Source organism: Lutra lutra, chromosome 4, assembly GCF_902655055.1.
Source record: "Lutra lutra chromosome 4, mLutLut1.2, whole genome shotgun sequence".
NCBI lineage: Eukaryota > Metazoa > Chordata > Mammalia > Carnivora > Mustelidae > Lutra > Lutra lutra.
In genome coordinates this window covers 96,892,311-96,915,791 of record NC_062281.1, presented here as the reverse complement: position 1 = coordinate 96,915,791, position 23,481 = coordinate 96,892,311, and the positions used below count along the sequence as shown (strand labels likewise).

The 23,481-nt window shown below is 49.4% G+C and overlaps 1 protein-coding gene across 2 annotated transcripts in view; it reads left to right on the top strand.

Annotated features, from left to right (window-relative positions):
• The first annotated feature begins 8,550 nt into the window (after positions 1-8,550).
• The window catches only part of PTGFRN (prostaglandin F2 receptor inhibitor), an 87,263-nt gene continuing 72,332 nt past the window's right edge, over positions 8,551-23,481 (top strand). For both annotated transcript variants that reach the window (XR_007126747.1, XM_047726672.1), the window contains exon 1: positions 8,551-8,876. Coding sequence is in view for 1 of the 2 variants with exons in the window: in XM_047726672.1 (XP_047582628.1) it covers positions 8,828-8,876 (49 nt within the window). In the remaining variant the exon portion in view is untranslated. The remainder of the gene's footprint in view (positions 8,877-23,481) is intronic.

Here is a 23,481-nt window from a genome sequence, read left to right as displayed (position 1 = left end):
GTTTTCATCATAATCTTTGACCATCCTTGGCATTCTGTACCTCACACATGTGCTGAAGACTGCAGGAGAAGGTTTTCTAGGGGCAGGAGGGAGCACAGGTGAAGAGGGGGCCTTCAGAGGGTTTTTCATTTATTAAGTAGCACTATCCACATCCCATTTTTTTATTAAAAACGAAAACGCCTCTCCCTATAGCTGCCACTGTCGGATGAATGGGTTGGAGGAAGAGAATGCTAAGTAAATTCATTCTGATTCAAAGTCCTGGGTACAGTACTTGAAAATGTGTTTACAGAGGGTGAATTTCTTCTTCAAGAGAGAGCCCCATTCAAGCCATTCACCTCTTTAATCAGAGCTCAGGAACTTTCCAAGTTAATTTATTTTAAGCAATTTCCTGTTAGAAATCCAGCACAGAGTGGTCATACCCTCCATTTGAAGTGCTAATAATTTACATTGTAACTCCCGCCGTCTCCCTTGTCTGCATTTGGCATACTTTGTGGAATCATTTTAATATTCCATAATCACTTTAATATACTGTGTAATCTCAAACAAGTTACTCAGGCTCTCTGGGCTTCCGCTGTCTCATCTGTAAAACAAGGGGGTTGGACTAAATAAGTGGTTTTGGATTATTTTTTCCCAAATAAACTGTTACTGACACTCCAACATTTGAAAGAGACACAAACCACACTCGTCAGAAATTATATTACTCGTCAGGCGCTGTGCTGGGCGCTGGGGTCCAAAGCTGAGTAGAATGCAGCCTCTGCTCTCATTAGTGGGGAGACAGACATGTGCAGAACTATTGTATAACCCTAAGACACATATTAAATGAAGAGCGGGAGCTACCCGCAGGGCATCTCGGGAAGGGGGATACAAGCCTAGAGAGAGGAGTGACGCCCTGAGTCACATCCCTTGTCCTCTCCTGGGGTTTCCACAAGCTGTGGGGGACTGTCCAGCCCATGCCATCAGTGACCCACCTCATGCACACCCGTGTCCTTCAACCTGCCTGCATAAAGGCTCTAGGTGAGGACAGGTGCAGACCAGAGGAATGGAGGAGTAGGAAGAGTGTTTCAGAGGTTGGGCCAGGTGGCAGCAAAAGGAAGTGAGAGGCCGCAGAGTGTGGGGAACCCCGAGAGTTCAGGGCTGGCTGAACCTTCACGGTTGAGCCTTTGACTATGTAGAACTCGTGGTGGGTTACCATCCATCCGCTCAGGACTTGCTCGGACCCCCTCAACCCTGCACCCATCGTGTGCTTAGAGAAAGCAAGTGAATTCTAGTATTTGCCAGCCAGTGTGGACAGAGACCCAGTGCCCCGTGCTAGGGTGAGGGGAAGAGAGGCAGCTGTCTGCTGCTCTCAGAAACGATGTCCTTTCTCAGGAACAACTGATGGGACAACCCGTGTCTCCTCAAGTTCCAGGGCAGCCCTAGGCTCAGCCTCATCCCATTCCAGCCTTTCCCTGGAAGCAGAATTCATTGTGATTATTACCTTATTGCATTTAATCTGCAAATGTCCCTTGCAGGGCAGGAGGTGTGGAATAGAATATGACAGTAGTAGGAATATGGGAAACGGGTTCCCATATTGTGCATACGTATGAACCTAAAAGAAAGGAAAATGACAAGAGTCAAATGAGGGAAAGGGAAAATAATAGCGGCAAGTAAGGTTATTTAAAATTTGGGCTTTTTGACCTATTCATTTCCTGGGGATAGGGAGGTAGGGAGGGACGGAGTCAGAGATCTGACCAGAAGCTTTCTTTTTTCTTTCTTTCTTTTTTTAAGATTTTATTTATTTATTTGACAGACAGAGATCATAAGTAGGCAGAGAGAGAGGAGGAAGCAGGCTCCCCACTGAGCAGAAAGCCCTATGTGGGGCTTGATCCCAGAACTCTGGGATCATGACCCAAGCCAAAGGCAGAGGCTTTAACCCACTGAGCCACCCAGGTGCCCCGACCAGAAGCTTTCTAATCACTGACATGAAAAGAATACACCACCACTTATAACATTTACAGAGTCCATATGGGAAAAAAGAAACCAGTTGCTAAGGAAAAGTGCAGTCATTTGTAGTACTGAGAATGGAGTAAAAACGTTCCATGGATCCTAAGTAGAGAGGCTGCTGCCTGATGTCAAGAAGAGCATCGGTAAACCTGTCCTTCCAGGGAAGACAGTGACAAAGTGCACAGGACTGTTTGTTAGGTCATCCCTCAATAGAAACTGATGGCATCATGACAAAATGGAATTCAGTAAAAGCAACTTTATGCGGGTGCCAATATGATATAGCTGGGTATCAAGCTTACTGATGGGTTCCTTAATTCATAATTCAGGGGGATCTTAAGGTATCTAGAAGAATGTACAGGCTGCATTTACTTCAGGTAATCTTCCATAAATATTGTTGCTCTCAGTTGGGCTTTTAAAAATATCGAGGAGCAGTACGTTTGCAATCATGACCTGGATGGTGGCTGTTCTGGGTAGCTGGTTAAGCCCAGACACACTTACCCTCCACATCCATCCACCCTCTTGGGGCAGGTCTGACATCCCCTTGTGAAGATGCTGGGGCCACGCCAGGTCAGCCGCCGTGGTTCAAAAGTGGCCCTCCAGTGTTTTCATGGGCAAGGGGCCCAAGGGTTTCCTCAGAAAGTAACTTTGCCTTCTTCCTACCTTGGAGGCAAACTGTTGATTAAGACCCCCACAAGCTTTATGTCCCAAAGCGTGGATACAGTTTCAGGCCAGAATAAAATACTGAAGCAGGTGCTACAAAGCTGCTCGGCTATAGGGGACAAAAGTCATTCGGTAAAGTTCCATGAAGTCGCTGGCTGGCAAAATGCCATTCCCCACGCACCTTCCAAGATAGACAAAATTGCCAGATGGACCTCTCTGCTAAGTGACTTGCCGAGGGGGATTATGGGCTACGGAGTGGATAAAAATGCCAGATGTCTCCCAAAAATGGTGGCTGGGTTTTAGAAGAACTCACCTGAGTACTCTCCAGTAGAGAGGAGGTAGGTGTGGCATCTGCATGAATTTGCAATGTGCTCTAAGCTGCAGGACAGACAGCCAGCCTAGCCCCAAGGGGTAGACGTTCCAGAAAAGGGAGAAGCGGCATGGACAAAGATTTGGCTTTGGAAGAGGGACTAGGAAAGAGTTGGCTGGCCTTGGATAATTCACAGGATCTTGAGGTTGGAAAGCATTGCCTCTGAGATCAGCTTCTCTGTAACCTCCTACCCAATGCAGTAATTCTCCCGAGGCTGCGCTTACAGGTAGGCATTTAGTGTCTCGCCGAATAATTTTTAGAGAGGAGAGGATTCTAACAAATCCTGTAGCTCCCCTCATCATTGAGCTCACTCTGGTTATAACAAATGAGGCCAATTCTGTCTCTTGGCAATTTTTACCCAGTGACTCAACATAACACCCCGAAGCAAGTCTATTCCTCCTTTGAAATGCAAAACTCCAAAATAATTGGAAGATAACTACTTAGAGCTCCCCGTTGTCATCTAGAAAGAACCTATTTCCATATATGGGAACTCCTCTCTGGTCAAGGGTTGCCAGATTCAGCAAATAAAAATGCAGGATGCCTGGTTGACTTGGATTCGGAAAAATGAGGAATACTTTTAAGTAGGAGGGTGCTCTGTGCACTCTTGGGACATACTTATCCTGAAAAGTATTCCTTGTTTATCCGAAATTTGATTTAACGGGCCCTCCTGTATTTTAGCTAACAGCCCTATCCCGAATGCGTTTTAGGTTGCAAATATTTTAAATGTGTAGTGTTCATGTTCCAGTTGAACCCCGAAGCAGAGCTCAAGTGGGATGAGAAAGGCTCATGGGGGGAACCCGTAAGAAAAAGGAGGACATCCCCCCCTTCTCCTCCTGCCCCTCCAAGTGCATGCGTGAACGTTACGGCGTGGTGCCTTCCCAGGAGGGCATGAAGTCCTCTCCGCACCAGCTGGCCATCACTCCGGCTGCCAGGCACAAGGTTAGGCCTGGTGGGGCACCTTTGGCCTTGGGTAAAGAGTCTCTGCTGACACCCTGAAGCCCAGCTCCCAGAGACCCCGTACCACTCTCGGACCCTGCTGCCTCTCCCAGGACAGGCCACCTCTCGCTTCTGTGCCAGCCTGAGGCCGGAGGTCACAGAGCACAGCCCTCAGCAGGACCCTGTTTGACACAGTGCAAACAGATAAGGCCCTTACTGTCTTCCAAGCTGGTCAGTTGGGCATTTCATAACTTCCCCTGTGGGCTTCCCGGCAACGGTGAGTGACTATCACTCATCAGAAAATGAAAGCCTCCTCTCCTCACTCTTCCCTTGTAACTCTTACAAAAAGATTGTATTTATTTATTGGAGAGAGAGCAAGAGAGAGAGAGAGAGAGTGAGAGAGCAGGGCAAGGAACAGAGGAAGAGGGAGAGACTCTCCAGCAGACAAAACTCTGAGCATAGAGCCGGAGGACCTAGGGCTCCATCTCCTGAGACCATGACCTGAGCTGAAATCAAGAGTCGGTTGCTCAGAGTCACCGAGCCACCCAGGTGTCCCCCCTCCCCCACTTTTAACTCTTAATTCCAACTTCTAATTCTATGATTAAATCTTACATTTCTTTTTAATTAGTAATCCCCTTAATATCCTAGGGGAAAGACACCTGGAAAAAAAAACAAGGACTTATTTTAATGAAAATGATTAATGGAATGAAAGGTTGAATACACGCCTCCCCACTCTGCTGATTTAAATAGGGTCAGGGTCATCTGAAGACTGTATGCATGTGTGTGTATATGTGTGTGTATGTGTTGGTGGGATGGGAGAACTAACACACCAGGCCCTGGTGAATCTTAGACCAATCTGCAAATTCATTCATTGGGACCTTCTAATATTTCCATTCTCGACTTTAAATAATAGGTGACTTTCCTGATCTCAGCAGGAATATCTGTCGGGAGTGAGAGTGTGAGGACCTTCCTGGGGTTTTCAGGAGCAGTGTGTGTAGGCAGTTATGTGTCATCAAGAGACAAGGCTTGGCTGTTGTGACAAGAGCCTCCCAGGGTCCCTGTGATCTGGCAAAGGAAACCCAGGGTAGGGCTCACCTCCCTAGGAATGGGCGTGGGTCAGAGTTGCTAGAGAAATGAGCCCTTCTGCCCCAGGCAAGCCCAAAGACTAACCAAACTGAGAACAATTGGTTGGAGCAAAAGCCTTACCTGTGAAGAAGGTTACTCACTCTGACAAATAAGTATCTTTCATAATAAAAGCATCATCAGATTCCAGAGTCGTGAATTAACAAAGTGTGCTGGTCTGCTGCGGGGATTATGTTTCTTTAGGATTTTATCCTTTAGTAGTCAGGGCTATGCAAAAGGTGGTGGTTATGAGCAACTGTCTAGAGTTGAGTTATTAATTTACACTCATTTTCTGCTACAAAACGGCTGTCTTGGGCTGACTCTTATGACACAGCTGACTGCCTACCGCCAATAGGCTATCCACTTTAGTCCTCATTCTGCTTGCCCTGCCTGGACAGTCTTATTTATTATTTCCATTTCAACTACTATCCACTGTTACTTCCATGATTGAAAATGCACCATTAATTTAATAACACCTGGGGATGGGGAGGCGAGGGGTGAAGAATCCCTATCATATTAAATATACAACATTGACAGTAAGCACATCCCTCCACCTCACAGCTAAAGACCTCCCAGTCATTCCAAACTCATTTCATGGACATCCTCTCTGAGCAGCTTTTCTGGGCAACCTTCCCAGGACTGACCACTCCCTGTGTCACACCTGGACCTTGCATATGCTGTCACACCTACCAAGTCATGAAGCACAGATTGTGAGTGCCTTAAGGGGAGGAACTGTCTTACCCATCTCTGTATTCCTAGGGTCTAGCCCAGGACCTGGCATTCATTCAGCCTATAAATATTTATTGAAGACCTATCATGTGCCAGGCACACCTCCAGACTTGTACTTGTCTGTTAAATAAAAGAGCTTTTAGCATTGACTCATTTCTGTATTAGACAAAAATGGGAGTGGTATGTATGTTGTGCTGTTTCGGCTCAAGTAGCCATGGCGAATGTCATAGACTAGGTAGCTTAAACAAGAGACATTTATTTATCAGTTCTGGAGCAAAAAAAAACAAAAAAACCAAAAAAAACCCCAACTATTTATCATAGTTCTTTAAGCAAATCTCAAGATTTAGTTCCTGGTGAGGGCCTTCCTCCTGGTTTGCAGACAGATGCTGTCTAGCTGTCTCCTTACACGGTGGAGAGATCATCTATTTGGTACCTCTCCTTATAAAGGCACTGATCCCATTCATGAGGGTTCCATCTCATCCTCAGGACCTAATTACCCCCCCCCCCCCACCCCGCAAAGGCCCCACCTCCAAGTGCCATTAGGGATTAGGGTTTTTTGTTTTTTTTTTAAGATTTTTTTAAAAAATTTATTTGACAGATCACAAGTAGGCAGAGAGGCAGGCAGAGAGAGAGAAAGAGGAGGCAGGCTCCCTGCTGAGCAGAGAGCCTGATGCAGGACTCAATCCCAGGATCCTGGGATTATGACCTGAGCCGAAGGCAGAGGCTTTAACCACTGAGCCACCCAGGCACCCCAGGGATTAGGGTTTTAATATACGAATGGGTGGGGGGCAATCAAACATTCAGTCCAAGCATGAGTAACCTTGAAGAGCCAAAATGTGTGGTTCAGACATTACGGGCTGTGGGTGGTTAAGAAAGGAAAAGCTCTGAGTTTCCAGAGGGGCCAGGCCCTACCCTTCTCTGTAGATCCAGCATCTCCCAAGGCCTAACGTTAGGCCTGGCATTTGAGGTCGATTGAATTAAATTAAAACACTTTCCAGAGAAATTCTAGAGGGTTCCATGAGATGGGAAGCAGAAAGGGATTTCAGGGTGGGTGAACAGTATGAAGAAAGGCTCGTGGCAAAAATGAAATAAAAATTGTTTCTTAAAAAAATTTTTTTTCTTTATTGTTTTAAAACAGAATTTACCATTTTAACTGCTTTTATGTGTATGGTTCAGTAGCATTAAGACATTCCCATTGTTGTGCCACCAAGAAAGAGTTTTTGAGTCCCTTTCAGAGGGGTCCATATCTGGCCAATCACTTGTTTTTGTTTTAAAGATTTTATTTATTTGACAGACAGAGATCACAAGTAGGCAGAGAGGCAGGCAGAGAGAGAGAGAGAGAGGGGAGGAAGCAGGCTCCCCGCTGAGCAGAGAGCCCGATGCCGGGCTCGATTCCAGGACCCTGAGATCATGACCTGAGCGGAAGGCAGCGGCTTAACCCACTGAGCCACCCAGGCACCCCTGTTTGTTTGTTTGTTTTTAAAGATTTTATTTATATGACAGAGAGAGATGCACCAAGAGAGGGAACACAAGCAGTGGCAGTGGGAGAGGGAGAAGCAGGCTTCCCATTGAGCAGGGAGCTGGATTCGGGGCCGGAACCCAGGACCCTGGGGACCACGACTGGAGGCAAAGGCAGATGCCCAAACATCTGAGCCACCCAGGTGCCCCTAATCACACGTTTTTAGCAGAAATAAGAAATGCTTGTTAGTGGAAGCAATGATGCATCAGAGTTCAAGCAGTGCTCCTCTCCCCAGTCTGGGCGGTTTGGCCATTCACATCTGCAATGTGTTTTGCATGTATTAATGAAAGGCTGTGGTCCCAGGGTTGTGGGTGGGCAGGCACTGGGCATCAGGATCGCTCCTTATGGGAGCACCTTGTGAAGCACCCTTGTGAAGTTTTAAACAATGAACACTAATTTTTTTTTCAATACTGGGCCTTTTGTATTCAAATTAGAAGCACAAAACCCTATTGTGGGGGAAAAAAGGGGTCTTTATTGGCAACTAGTTGTGTCCACTCAAAGCAACACGTATTTAGACTTCACAGTACATTCCATATGAATAACTGTAGCTATTAATACACTTGGTTTGTTTGTTTCTCCGTGGGTGTACTTGTGGGACGGTTCTAATCAATGCCATAGGCACCCTGGAGAGGGAAGGGAGGCCCACCAGCCGCAAGGCAGGGAGCAGAGCCTGTGAGATCGACGTTCTGCTCTTGCCACTTCGCCGTGAGCCCTTGGGTAGGTCACTTCTGGCCATGCACCACGAAGAGGCTGGAACTCGTGACCCATTTAAAGTCCTTTCACCTCCGGGGAAAGTCCTACCTGAGCAATTTTTAGCTAGAGCCCAGCGGCTGGTGGGTGGGGTGCGGAGCCTGAGACGAGTGGGGTGAACGGCGGGGAGGTAGCCGAGGGAAGAGCAGACACGCGTGGGTGACTCCAGAGGGACGGGAACGCGGGGTGTCCCGGAATGGAGCACAGGCGATGAGGTTTCCAGACGAGTCCTTCCCAGGCCAACTTTTAAAGGTCGGAGGAAAGTTTGTCGTGGGGCGGGGGCCCGAGGGGAGAGCGGGGTGGGCTCCGACGCCTCCTCCCCTTTAAGCGGGGGGCCGGGCGCTGCCGCCGTTACCTGGAGCGGGGAGGGGCTTGGGAAAGTTTGTGTTTGTAGCTGGCAGAGCGCCGGATGGGAGGCGCGGGCGGGCGGGCGCTGCGGCTCTTCCCTTTTGCTTTCGGGAAGCGGTCGGGACTGCGCGCTCGGCTCGGCGGGGCGGCTCCGGCGCCCGGCTCCCGGTGCCCGGCCGGCGGGAGGCGGGAGGCGGGCGGCGGGCGGGGGCAGGCGGGCGGGCGGCGCGCGAGCGAGGGGCGCACGTACGGCCCAGCGCTGGGATTTCTCGGCTCGCGAGGAGAGCGGAGCAGGCGCGCGGCCCAGGCGGGGGAGCGCGGACTCTGGAGCAGCCGGAGCTGGAGGAGGAGGAGGAGGAGAGGCGGCGGGGACGCAGGAGGCGGGGGAGATTCGCTCCCGCCCGGCGAGCATGGGACGCCTGGCGCCGAGGCCGCTGCTGCTGGCGCTCCTGGGGCTGGGTGAGTGCGCGCCGGGCTCGGCCGGGCGCGGGGGCCGGGGGAGGCTCGGCGGGGCGCAGCTGCGGCGCGCGGCCTGGGGCGCCGAGGTGCCGGGCGGCTCCCGGGAGAGGCGGCGGGGTCCGCGGGCGGCGCGGGCCGGCGGGGAACGGCGCGGGATCGGGGAGCCGGGCGCGAATCTGGCCGGGCCGCCTCGCCAGGCCGCGCCTCGCCCCACCTGTGCGGGGGGGAGTGGCCGGTGGCCGGCTTCCCCCAACCCTCCCTACCTGTTGGCCGCCGGGAGCCCGGCTCACCTTGAACTCCGGGCCCGGAAGGTGCCGGCGGTACTCGGCCGCGTCCCCACCCGGGGGGGCGGAAATATGCGCCTTTGATGTGGCCCGCCGTAGCAGAGATCGGCCGAATCGTCCCTGGCACATGCCAGCCCACGCCGAGCTGCCTTTCCAGGGAAGGGAGACAATCCGCCAACTTCCTTCTACGAAGGTCACGGGGTGGCCCAGAGCGCTAAAGGAAAAATCGGTGTGCTCGTCCTTCGTCATGTTGGCCGTGGCTCGATATTCTGCCTCAGTCTTTTCCTTGAGCTCTTCTTGAAGCTGCCTAGCTGCACATTTGCACACAAAGACCCGGGCGCCTTGGCTTCTCCAACTTTTCCTACCTGTTACTTTTCTTCCCTTTACGGCCCCCGTCTTCCACTCTCCCCAAACCTGGGTGCCTCTTGATCATTTGACCCAGCGGTGTCCCCCCTACCCAAGGAATCTTTGGTGGGGTTTTTTTTTTTCCCCCTCCTCTCCATTTTCCTTTTACCCCATACACACAGACACCATTTTCATGTAGATACACATGATTATGGTAATATGGTTATTTAACATAACTATGCAGTTATCAGCCATAGAAATACATATGTTTGTTAAGTGCCCTCTGAGGTGCTGGAGGACTGACCCAGGTGTCTGTTATTCTTTCATATTCTTGGATCCCTTTGGTCTGTGTCAGCCAGAACAGAAGGAGTCCTGTGACCTGACCCAGGGTTTTCTTCCAAGCCCCTAGAGAAGGCAGATCTGAATCTTTTGCAGAATGCATAGTGTGTGGCGATTGTCCCAGCCAGGACCCAGCTGCACACAGGGCAAATGGCTACTCTGCACTTACAGTCAGAGGGTCCCATTGGAAGCCTTCCACAGCCATTGCCATCCTGCCCACACCAGGGCCCACATTGTCCCCACCCCCGTGACTGCTGCTGCCCTTTCTAGCTGATACTGTGTTTTCTTTCTTTGAAGGGTTTTCTGGAATTCACTCCCCAAGAGAGCTCATCCAGCCATGCTGCTTTAGCTGCAACCACGTGCAGAAAGCTTCCAGATCTTTCACTTGGTTTTGTAGCATGTTTTGTATGGTCTCAGGTCCCAGAGCTTTCCCTTTCATACCAGGATCCTTAAAGTTCTCCATTTGTTGTGATAGTCTATACACATTAATTGGCTAATGTGTCTGGGTCACACCAGGCCATGCCCTATAGTCACACAGATTGTGCAGTGCACTACTCTAGGAGCTGCTCTTCACTTTGGAGCCAAGATGAATGACCCCCTAGAGTTGTGCTCTTGACAACCCTTGTACCAGCTCAGATGGTGGGCTCATGAAGAAGTCTGAAAAGAATGCCCTTGAGTAATTATGATGAGGGAGAAAAAGGGATCGGGGGCAAAGAGATGTACAAAAGGAAAAAAACTGAAGTGGGAAAAGCACAGCTTGGAGAAGCCTTGGTTGTATGTTGGCAGGGCATTTCATGTTAACTACACATAAGTATCTGAGGAGTCACCAGCCAATGCCTTTCCACCTAACAGCTTCTGAACTTGGTGTTCCAGATGACAGTTCTGCCCTCCAGCACTCACCCAGTGTGGCTTCTTTGTGACCTCTGGGAAGCCCTCCATGTTCTACTGGCTCCTGAAACTTAATATGTCAATAAACAAGCTCATCTTTCCTCTTGTATTGCATCCTGGGCAAAATTTTGCCATCACTGACCTCTGTGACCTCCACGTTCACACAGTCCCTCAGTTCTGTGGCTTTTCTCCTAGCACAGACTCAGGCTTCTTCCCATTCTTCCTGTTTCTACAGCTACTATCCTAGCCCAGGTTCTGATAATTCCCTGCACGGATTAACTTTGGACATCTTCCTGGCTGATCTTTTCCTCCATCCTCCTTAGTTCATCATTTTCCAGAAGGATCAGTTTTGGGGAGTGTCTCACCTTTGCTCATTGGTTCTTTTGGTTTTTCTTCCAAGGATATTCTGCCCCTTGTGTTCGCTTCCCTTTGAATCAAATACTTCATTCTAAGGAATCTGTTTGCTGTCCTTTACAGAGAATTGTGTGAACCTTCTGGCCTTGCCCTTTTCCATGGCCTGGGAATGTCCCTCCTGCTTCTCTTTTCTCACCTACGTATTCCCGTTTCCCCCAAAACTCGCTTCTTCCAAACATTTTCCTAAGTCCCCCTCTCAAAGGTCACAATCCCATCAGAACCCACTCAGCTTCATGGAGCAGGTCTCTGTGTCTGACCTGTCTTGTCCACCCATTCACTACGGCATTTCTTGAATATCCATCAGAGTCCACAGAACATAGCAGACAAATACCTCCCTGAGTGGTCAGTGCAGGTAGATGGACAGATAATAAATAAAACAGTTAACTACAAGACCAAATGAGATACCTGACAGAGACATCAAGTGCTGGTAGGAAGCAGGGAAGAGAATGATTAATTTTGACTTAGGGTTGGGGTTGATTTTGCTGAAGAGGTGACATTTGAGCTGAGCCTTGAGGATGATTAGAATTTTGAAAGGAGTGGAAGAGCGTTCCAGGAAAAGCACGTTTGTGGAAGGGCATCGAGTGGGGCCATGTGAAAGTGCTAAGCTCTTTCAGGAAGGGCATGTGAGATCCATGGAGCTAGAGGTGGGCCGGGGAGGTTCTAATGGGAGAGCAAGCTGGAAGGGTGGGTTTGGAGTAGCTCCTAAAGGCTTTTCGTTCTGGGCTGAGCAGTCTGGGCTGTGAGGGGGGGGGTTCATTGGTTTTGGGGGTGCTGCTAGGCGGCCCGTACTTTTCCTGTCATGTCGCTTATCTCACTGTATATAATATTTGTCTGTTTCTGGTCTGAATCCCCACACTGATTATATCCCCAGGGGCAGGGATCTCGTTCATACTGTTCACTGTAGTCTTGTTACTAATAGGGTTCCTGGTGGGCCGTGCGTAGTAGGTATTTGGTAAATGTTGGCCAACTGAGTAGATACATGCATATATCCCTCTCTCTCTGGGTATTGGGTAGCCATTAAAAGCTCTCAGGGTGAAATTAACACAACACAGCAATGTGCGGGAGGAAGTCAGTCCTCACTATTGTGCAGCATGAATTAGAGAGTGAAAGGTAGGAAGGGGGGAGGAATTTTTCTTCATTTGTGTCTTTAAAAAAAAAAGCACAACTTTCAAATCCATTGAAATGGTTTTTAAGTGATGGAAGCATTATATCTGTATTTTCAAATTCAAATTAGATAGAAGACTTTTATATTAATTAGGTAGGCCAAACTGCTATAACAAAGGCAGAGACTCGAAGCTTCACAGTTCAGAAGCATCAGGGTTCAAACAATAGAAAGGTCTCTCACAACAGTGCCAAGGGGAGGCTTCACATGACTAGGGTGCGTGGTATGCCTGGTCCTTGCAGCCATCCTGGTGCCCAGGCTGATAGAAGCTCCCCTGTCTTCAGCCCATCTAAGATCACTTTGGTTGTCCTTATCCCCTCTCCTGCCGCATAAAGGGGGAAAGAGCCTGGAGGAGAACACATGGAGGTTTCATAGACCAGGATTGGAAGGGGCATGCATCATTTCTGCACACATTCCATTCAAGAGAACTTAGCCTCGTCACACTAGCTGCAAGGGAGGTCGAGGAATGCCAGGTAGCCTGGCGGCTGCGGAGCACCAACATCCGTGGGCGAGAACAGTGGACTTGTGGGGAGAGCTAAGCAGTCTCTTTGTCAGCTCTGAAGGAGGTCAGGTAGAAAGCTTAGCCCAGGCGAAGCCGCTCCTATCACATGCGTGTGTCCGTGATACCAAATGTTTTGTTTCTTCTTTTCTCTCAGTTTCTATAGAGGGCTCTGTATGGGACGGAAATGATAGCTGCTGTTTAGAGAGTACATATCAAGCACCAGGTTTTATGTGCCTTCTCTTTTTTTTTTTTTTAAAGATTTTATTTATTTATTTGGCAGAGATCACAAGTGGGCAGAGAGGCAGGCAGAGAGAGAGAGAGAGAGAGGAGGAAGCAGGCTCCCTGCTGAGCAGAGAGCCCGATGGGGGGCTTGATCCCAGGACCCTGGGACCATGACCTGAGCTGAAGGCAGAGGCTTTAACCCACTGAGCCACCCAGGTGCCCTTTGTGCCTTCTCTTATTTAATCCTTACAACCCTTTGAGAAAGGTGCTGTTCTTTCCTGCCCGTTGCACGGGAGGAAAGCGACGCCCAGAAAAGTTAAATCACGTGTCCGGAGTCCTACAGCTGTTCCGAGGCCGAGCCAGGATGTGATCAGGAAGGAGTTGACTGATGCTCTCCGTAACCTCACGCTGTGTGTTGCCTGAGACTAGTTTTGGTAGAAAAAAGGATGGCCATGTTTTGACAGCCAGAGTGCAGTTGCAAATAAGAGAGTCTGGGGTGAGCGCAGTCCAGGCACAATTCCTGGAGGGGCCGGACCAAGGACCCCTATTCCCACATGTGGTGACCCTGACTCCTAGCAGGTCTCCACGCCTGCGCCTGCTCTGAGGAGTGGGACCCAAAGGCAGAAGGCGGGGGAAGGCTGGCAGGAGGAACCTTAGTGAATCCCCCCAGCTTAACAGTCTTTGAAGTGCTGTGGCCTTCAGAGATTGCTTGGCACTCATTTTAGCCTTGTTAACAGAATTCCTGTATCTGCCAAGCTGATTAATGCCTGCCCTGGCTATAATTATTCTTATTAGCCTGCTGAATAGGAACCCTAGTTGTCAGCGATGGTTCCTTACAAGGCAGTTGGGCTGGTCGGCGTGTATATGGCTATTTTGCTTCAGTGATGAGCTCCAGGGCTGATTTTCACCCCGTAGATTGGACATACATTTTCCCGTTGGTGCCGCGTCTGGCAGTTAAAGAAGGTGTGTGCTTGTCTGTCAGTGTGTGTCTGCGTCTCACTTTATCAAATGAAGTTGGGGGGAAGCTGGCGGGGCAGTTCATAGCTATTCGGTGTAATTGCATCTGTGTCTTCAAGGCAGGGTACCAAGGCCATTCGACTCTCGGCTTTGGGAAAAATAACTTGAACGGGCAAAAATTCTTCCTAATTTATCTTCTGGGAAAGGCAAAGTGCTGCAGTTAGCACCGTCAGTGGTTTCTAGATCTCGGACTATTTTTCCCTCACACCAACTGGATAGTCTTCGCAGAGCAACAGAATTAGACCCAGTAGTTAACACTGTTGCAGACCAGCGGTGTGATTTCCAGGAGGCTAGAGGTAATGGCACTGTGTCCACGTTTGTGTTCTTCGAATGCTGATTCCTCTACAATACTTTGTAAGTGTTTGTGTGAGATAATGGAGTCGCTAAGCGGCATGATTCTGGGACCTTAATTGCATCCTGCTTCGCACCTTTATAAGCAGCTGGGATGTGAGCGTTTACATCACGAAGGATATTTCAGGGGAATTGAGAAACACTGGCCAGTGTTGCTGTGTCTGGGAGGAGTTTGACTTAGCACCGCAAAGAACAGAATTATGATTAAGGTTCAGGGCACAATTTAGAATGGGTGCTACCTTTGAATCCTAATGAACTACAAGTGGTGTGCAGACAGTTGGGTTACTCCTCAGACCTCAAAAGGGATGCAAGGCCAAGAGCATCCTGACAATGGCTCTTCTTTATCCTTACTTCAACCTGGACAGGGCCGGAACTTTACAGCTTGTGGACCACAGTAAGGGGACCCAGGTGGATAGGAGGTGTGTTAGGATGCTGAGACCCTCAGCGCCCGGAGCCCCTAAAGCCAGAAACTCTGTTTACTAAGACAGTTGTAGTGTTATTATCACTTCCCCTGTATCCTCTGATTTGATGGAGATTGCTGGTTTTTTCTTTTACCCGGTGAGCCACAGCCTGCTCTGGATGGGCCCTGGCCTGGCCTTGGGATGAGCTGTTGGAAGATGGAAGTTGAGCAGCCCAGTGATCTGGCAAGGACGTCATTTATTTAGCCGGTAGCCCCGAGAGAGTGCACACCATTCCAGCCCTGGCATTGTTCTGAGTGCTGATTCCTTGGTGACCAAAGTTGACTTGGGGCTCCCATCCCGGGTGGGACAGGGTGTGTCATAGATGTGTAGCAGGTGGACATGTGGCGGGTGGTGTCAGCAGAAAGTGTGGCACCACCTGGATGATCGAGGTGAGGGTCAAGGGCACGTTCTCAGGAATGAGGGCAGTGAGAAGGCTGGGCCGGGAAAGGAGAGTTCTAGAAGGTTAGTCAGGGACGGAGGAAGACCCAGGAGAGCACTCTATCAGAAGCAGACAGAGGGGGTTCGAGGACACCCATTAAAGGGATTGGGCAGATGCTGCTGAAATGAAGGAAGATCAAGATGATGAGAAGCCCCAGACTGGGAGACTGAGTCAGACTCAACAGTCAGAAGGAGGAGGCTGAGGATCACCGACGTGGAGATGAGGAGGAGTGAGCTGAGTAGGGTCGCCATCAGACACCTCAGCCCACCTTTTCAGGTGGTCCCACATGGGAGACGACCATGAGGGGAGTAGCTTAGAGCATGGCAGGGTCAGGGACCTGACAGTACCCAGGGCCTCCAGTGTGCCCACAGGAAGGATGACTGCTGGGTCTGCCTTCTGGGGAAGGTGGAGCAGTGTGGGGTGGGGGGCTCCCAGGGCACCCCTGGCCTTGGAGGTCAGAGTGCTAGGCGGGCTCCCAGAGAGGAGGGAAGGGTGAGGTGGAGGTCAAATGCGCAGGGAGCACTGTGGTGTGGGAAACATGGTCCCCACCATGCTCTCAACCTTTTTAGCCCAAAGAGTGGCCACAAAGCCCCCAACATGCCAGTTAGAGGTTATCTGTGCGTTCCCTTACATTCCCTGCACAAATGGAAAGTTTTCCTTCTGTTCCCCTGGATGTCTTCTTCCATGTTGACTGGTGGAATTAACCTACTTTCTGAGAGCTGCTTTTAGGCCTTCAGCTGTTAGGTGGACTCTCCAGCATGGGGACGCTGTGGCCGTTTTATAACCCATCTTTATCTCATCCTCATCAGCTAAGAAGATTTCGTATTACGAATAAACCATTCCATGTGCTTTTCTTAATGATTTCTGCTCGTGGAAATCCCTTATGTAGAGCAAAAGTAGGTGTCAGGTTTTGGAATCTTCCCTCCAGCAGCCCCCCGGCCTTGGACAGGTTTCTTAATCTCTCTGAACCTCAGTTTTCTGCATCTGTAAACTGGGATGACTATCTCTCTTGCAGGTTTGTCATGAAGATGAAAAAGAATAGATCTGCAACAGCGTAACCACTGAATTTTATGTGATCCCTTCGCCACGCAAAGTGGGATCTGGGGATCCGCAGCATTGGCAGCGCTAGGGAGAAGCTCAGGGCCCAGTCCAGTCCACTGAATCAGAGTCTGCATTTTAACCAGATCCCCCAAGGGATTCGAATGCCTGGTAATGTCTGAGAAGCCCTAGTCTGAAAGAGAGCCTGTCATCTCAGTTCTCTGGTGGCCTTGGCTTCCTTGGTGAACTCTGAGGCAGAGGCCATGGTCAGAGTCACAGGAGAGTGGGCCAGCGTGGGCTCCATGGAAATGTGGCAGGCCTCCAGTTAGCCATGAAGGGTGAGGTTAGCATAGTCTGTCCTGGAGGCAGTTGGCCTGGTTTCTGGATTGTTCCACCCAGTTTGGCAGCCTGGGAGGGGTGTGGTGTGATCTTTCCATGGGATGAGGGATGCAGGAATCTATAGGGAGTCGGTGACAGCATCACAGAGAAGGATGGCCAAGGGAGTCCAAGGTAGGACAGGCAAGTAAGTGAGGTTGGAAGGCTTGTGATTACAGTAGGTTTGAGGGACCAGAGCATATCATGAGGGTCATAAAGCAGACCCCAAGACTCACAGGAGTGGGTGGGTTCAGAAGGTAGGAGGCGAGGATCCGAAGAGGTAACTTTTGAGTCCATGATCTTGAAAGTGGAAATCTGAGGGTGTAGTAGGCTGGGCAGGCAGTAGCCAAAGTAGACCCTTAGCTAGAGTTCGTACCTCTTGGGGCATTTTGGCCAGTTTACTTCTAATAACTGACTGGGTTTGGCCTGAAAGGGGGAAGAGACAGCGCTGTGAGATTTTAGATGCATTATGTCCAGGTGTTGGAGGGAAAAGGCAGTAACCTGTGACTAAGATGAACTAGGGGCTGGGGAGAAACCAGTATGGAGATTATTTCCTCCCTAAGAAATTCCTTCCTGCCTTTTACATACCACTTACTTTGTGCTGGACACTGCATTTAGCACATAAGAACTCATAACCCGTGAGGTGGGTGGTGGTTACTCCCATTTGACAGATGAGAACACTGAGTTGCAGAGACATGAAGTGACTTGCTCAAGGTTACAGTAACTGACAGAGCTGCCAGCATTCAAACCCACAGGGCCTGGCTCCCGAGTCTGGGCTCATTACCACAGTAGGCTGTTTTGCATCTCTGTGTCAGTATAGACACTCAGAGGCAAACGTGTCTGAATATCTAGGAGAGGAATTGATACAATTAGTCAAAATGTGGTAACATTTGTTTCCTTGTCTTTTAAAACAGGAGGCTTGGATTCTGGCCCTTGACCTTCCAGTCACTAGCTTTGTGACCTTGGACAAGTTGCTGACTAGCTCTTAGCTTCAGTCAAGTGGGGTCTGGGCTAGTTGTTTCCTGAAGGCTGCCTTCCATCTCCCTAACTCACTAAGTCCACGCTGACCCCTGCTGGTGGCCATATGGGCTGCTTGGTCCAGCCCTGGAGTCCCTGGCTGCTGGCCCATCGTCCACAGCCTGCCCCTCTCACGTCTCACCTGCCTGACACTCCTCCACAGAGGGTGGGTTGGTGCCTCAGAGGGCTCTGGGAATATTTGTTGTTTTGTCTCCATATCGGCAATTACTTCCTCCTTCCAGACTGCTCCCCCTGCTGGGAAACAGGGCATTTTCCCTGTGGTTCTTCAGGTTATGGAGGTGTGACGCCGCCCCCGCCCCCCCACCAGCCAGGCTAACTACACCTTCAGACCGACTTGTGGGAGAAGTTGCAGAAACAGTAAAACCAATAGGCGTTTCTAGATGGCAGAGTTTTTCTTATTACCATTATTTATTATTTTTTTAAACTTATGTTTGAGGAAATCAGCCATAAGTAAGTTGGGGTTGAGATAATTGAGTCTTAGCCCCCAGAAATGTGACTTGTGTGTTCTTCCCCATTTTGCCTGGCAGGTGATTATGCTGCACAGGCTCTCCTTTCCCAAATACTCTCCATCTACCATGAAAAGAGACAAAGACATCTTTAAAAGTGTCCAAATATTGACACGAGTTTGGATTTTCCACTTTCCTAAAGGATAGGAGAGTAGAAACTCAGACATTTCTAATCAATAGCTTTAATTGGCTAAGAAATGTGTTTCCAGGGCTTGGGGACTTTCTTCCTTTTCATTCTCTTCATCTGAAGAGGGGAGGTAAGAAGGATGTGGGATGCAACACCAGAGAAAATGGTGTAGCCTGGAGAACCTCCATGTTGTTGCTAGGGCGTGTGTGTATGGCCTTGGTCTTCACTGTGGCCTGGCTACTTTGGGATGTAACCCTTAGAGCTGACCCCACATGTTCTCTCTCACTCGTCTTGGAGGCCTGAAAAAGCCTTGTAGGAGTGAGTTCTTGGAAATGTTCGAAGTGCCTTGCTGGCTTGCGCTGTTCTGGAGGTGAAGGGGTGAAGAGCCTTTTATAAGTGCACTGTCCCCCTAGGATGTCCTGAGAGCAGAATAGTAGCCGATTTGGTGTCTGTCCAGTGTGCCACTGCTTTGCTTAGGTTGCAGTGAGGACTTTAAAACAAAAAACAAAAAACAAATAAAACCAAACCACTTTTGGCACAGCTATTCATTTTTCCATTTTCCAAAGGCAGGCATGTCCAAATGTTTTCTTATTTATTAGAAGACATTATATATAGTCCATCATCTGTGATTGAGAAATCTATCCAGTAAGTTTCAAGTTCAGGCCATAGTGTCTTGCCTGGAGCCTGGCACACAGTGGGCGCTTCCGTTGGGCAAAGTGAACACAGTTGTGAATAAATAATTCGTGCCCAGGGCGCCTGGGTGGCTCAGTGGGTTAAGCCGCTGCCTTCGGCTCAGGTCATGATCCCAGGTCCTGGGTTCGAGCCCCACATCGGGCTTTCTGCTCAGCGGGGAGCCTGCTTCCTCCTCTCTCTCTGCCTGCCTCTCTGCTTACTTGTGATTTCTCTCTGTCAAATAAATAAATAAAATCTTAAAAAAAAAAATAATTCGTGCCCAGCTATGACCGTACTTTCCAATCTATGACACTTTTGCTCTTTCTCATGATCTTAATTTTTAGAACTTCGGCAGCATTTAGGGACTGTTTACCATGTTTCTACCACTGGGAGATCACAAAGGAATTAGGAAATGAACCAGTTATAACAGAATGGATCATTGGTGCTTTTTAAACGTTGAAGTGGCTGAATCATTAGATAGCTGTGCATATGGGGCTGTCAGAGTCCTAGGGAGGCCAGGAGCTGTTAATGGGGAAAGGCCCCATGGAGCAGGTAGGTCTAGAAAGCGGTTTGAGGCTGGAGCAGGCAGACCATGTCAGGGAGGAAATGACTAGCGCGGTTTCTCGGAGGTAGGAGTCAATCAGTGTGTGCAGGTTGGCATTCCATTTGGGAATTAGCTGACTTAAACTGGAACTGTAAGGGAGACCTCAGCAGATGTGGATATTAAACTCTGAGGAGGGGAGGTTGGCGGAGAGGCAGAATGTGAGCAAAGTCACCCTGAAAGGTGTTGGCAGCATTGTCAGTGCCCACAGAGCAGCTAAGAGCCCACGTGCATAAGGCTGGTGAGGTCTGCTGGGGCTTACAGGAAGCTAGTGGGCTAAATTAAGGTGATAAGTCAGGCCATAATCCTATTTTGGGTGGTTTCTTACACGGAAAATGGCTCACAAAACAATTACCGATACTCCCCTCAGGTAGCTGATCGGAGCATTTCTTCGAAGGACTAACACCTGATAAGAGACACAGATAAGTTTTAGAGGAAAGATGGGAAATTGTAGATGCTTTTCTGGGGGAAACAAGATCTATGCAATCATGTGGCCTATTCATCAGAGTCCCACTTTAATAACAATTTATCCCACAAATAAGCTGCGCTCAGAGCAGCAGCACGAGTTTCCAGAAAGCTTAGCGTCGTACCTGGCGTGTAAGTAACTGGCCCATCTCTGGACTCTCCCAGAGGTAGCGAGGCGGCGAGCTGCCCATTTGTAGCCTGGGGAGCCATGGGCTTAATGGGAATTCCACGAAGCCGGCTGTGAGTTTGGTCCTAAGAAAACAGCAGTGCTAAGGCAAGCTCTTTGTTCCACCCAGCGTGTTTGTTGAGGCATCTGGCCCTCCAAACAGAGAAGTGTGAAAACGGGATGCAAACGGGATGCATGATCGAGCTGCGCGGACGCCTCCTGAAGTTTTCCCAAGTAACCCTCTCTCCTTGCCCTTAGAGACGACTATCCAGTCTCTGTATGCAGTGCCCCTCTTTTGTTTATCTGTCAATTATTTCCATTTGTTTGAGTCTCTGGAGGCTGGGTGGAGCCTCGCTGCCCTGAGAGGACAAGAGGACAGCACATTCTGATCCGGAGCAAGGGTGCCCGTGGCCCATTCCTTTGTTGTGGGCTCTCATTGAGCCGCGTCCCTTGAGAGCACAGCCCTTCCATTGATAGTGATCTGTTTATTAGGAGGGCTGTTTGTCTCATCCCAGCTGTCAGCACCATGAAAATGCAACAGTGTCCGTTTTTGTTTATCCTAGTACCTAGGAATTCGAGTCTGTGAATAATTAGGTTCATTTTTGTGTGTAGAGAACATCTGTAGATCTCTATACAGGTACATACAGCATCTGTGCGGTCTGTGACCCACGACACCCATGTGAAATGCACATGTAAAGTCTATGTTGTGGGGCTGTAAGTTGTAAAGGAGGCAGAGGTTATCCATCTGTCCTTGCTCGCTTTTTTTTTCTTTTGTTTCTCCCACACGATTTCTGAGAGAATGGCTTGTGACTCCATTTCTAGGACAGAGGTTTGTGGAGCAGGGGAGTCCACACACGGAAACGAAAGGATGGGAAAGTATCCAGTCCCCCTCATGAGAGTTTCCCCAGTTAATTCCGTGGCTGCTGGTATGGGAGACACACGACTCACAGGTCCTCGTTATTGTCCCCGTGCTTCCTCCACCCTTTCCTCCCTTGGTGGGGTTGGAACAACCTCTCCCATCCCAAACCAGCATCCTCCTCGCTTCCGCAGCTTTGTCTTGGTCATTCCCGATGTGGAGAAGCCATCCTTCCTTGCAGGACAGGCTGGAAATGCCTTGAGTCTGTGTTAGCCCTGACCGCAGACTGTCTGCTGGTCATTCCTGCTCTGGCTGGCCAGCAGCCAGCTCTGGCCACGTCTGACTGAAGGCACAGCCGTGGTGCTGCAGGGAGCATAAGCCTCGTCTCTCCGTTTGCCAATTTCGCAACTCCTCATTGGATAATGAGAGTTATGCCAAACATTGCCAAACACTATGCCAAACATTGTTCTAGAGCTCTGGGCACATAGGGACCGAGACACAGTCCCTCGACTCCTGTAGCTGCCAGTCTATTGGTGGAGGCAGGACCCATGCACAGGAGGAGAGGTGGCATTGAAGAAGCGCCCAGGATAGTTCGAGACAGAACAATGTCGAAAATTTGGAGAAAAGGGAGTTAGGGACTAGTTTAGACAGAGGTGCTCTTGCAGAAGAGGTAAGATGACTGACATAACCCTCTCTACTTGTTTGTATTACTACCCGTGTCTCCTCTGTACCTGTCTATACATTTTTTAAGTCTTTGGTGCCATGTCTGGAATGAGTCCCTTCTAGAAGTTTCCAAAGCACCCAGATATGTTGGCTTCTCTAGCCCCAATGAAGAGTGATAATAAAACCGACGCATCAGACTTTGGGATTTGGAATATTGTGATTGTGTCCCATCCCAAGGTGCTGAGGTCCCCTACCCTGGGGTCTCATGGCTGATGCTATGTGTTCATGGTGGCTCTAGCTGTGGGCGCTTCTCTTTCTGTGATGACCTTATTAGCAAAGAGCTTTTTTGAAAATGGTTGATTGGGGGTCCTTTCTCATATAAATGAGATGAAGTCATGCCTGTTAACCCACCTAGACAATGATCCGAAGGTCAGTTTTGGTTCTAAAATTCCAGTTTGCAGAAGCTCCTTGAGATTGCAGTGATCACATCATTCTATCACCAGGCATGTTGCGGGGCTGGGAATGTGATGATGATCAGGGAATGATCTGCCCCTTCCAAGGGCTCACAATTCCATGAGGGAGGCAGGTAAGCAAGTAAACTCAGGCTGTTGGCAGTGGCCGAGCCAAGTAGATCCCCAGCAGACACATTCAGAGCTCCGGCCGGGGACGGAGGGAGGGGAAGAACAGGAAAGACTTCCTGTGGACTCACGTGAGCTCCCTAAGTCTTATCGATCAGTGGGGTTTTGTTTGCCAGAGAAGGGGAAGGGTTATTTGTTTCAGACAGAAGGAAGAATATGGGTAAAAAAATAGACCTATTTATAAGAGCATGCTGGTCTTGCATGAGGAAAACTTTTTGTGGTTGGAGTGGAGCGTTGTGTTGCAGGTTCTTCAGAGGGAAAGAGTTGGGGCTGGAGAGAAAGTCGTGAGATTGGGAAGCTCTTTGAATGTCATCTGGAGGACTTGAAACCTGATGTCCTAGGTGAATTTGTTTTGTTTTGTTTTTCTGGGTCTGCCCTAGAATGACCCTAACCTCTCATGTCCTTGATTTAGTTATATTTTAAGATTTCCATTGTTGGAGAACTCATCTCCTCCTGGCCTTTCTGCATAGCTGCCACACTGTTCCCTCACCTCTGACACTGGGCTGGGCGTATGCTCAGGAGCTCACCTAGTGATGTGGTTCAGCACACGCTAGGTGCGCAGTAAAGGAGTGCTGAATGGAGGAATGAAATATCAGGTTGATGAAGCCAAAGTCTTCTCTCTGAAGGGCATGTAAACCCAGAGTCATCTGTTCAAGCCAGATTACCACACTATTCCTCACTGGGCCTTAGTGGGGAAGCTGGGCAGAGACCTCCACACCACCCGTGGCGTCTGGCAATGTGCCTGGAGATGTGGAAGGTGGACTTAAGGCCTTGTTAGGGAGGAAGGGTGGACAAGGCAAGGGAAGAACAGGAAAAGGTACAGGAAATAGTAAAATAGGGAGATAGGACAAAGCTGCCCATGGTAGGGAGTGGGGAGAAATTTCAACTACTACCTCAGGTGCCTTTCAGGCCCACATGCAAGTTTAAACCCAGCATGAATCCCCCATTCTCTCCAAACTAGAGGCTGAAAGGAGGACCAGGTGTTCACACAGAACTTGGCAGACTACATAGGCTAGTTCGAACATGGGGAGAATTA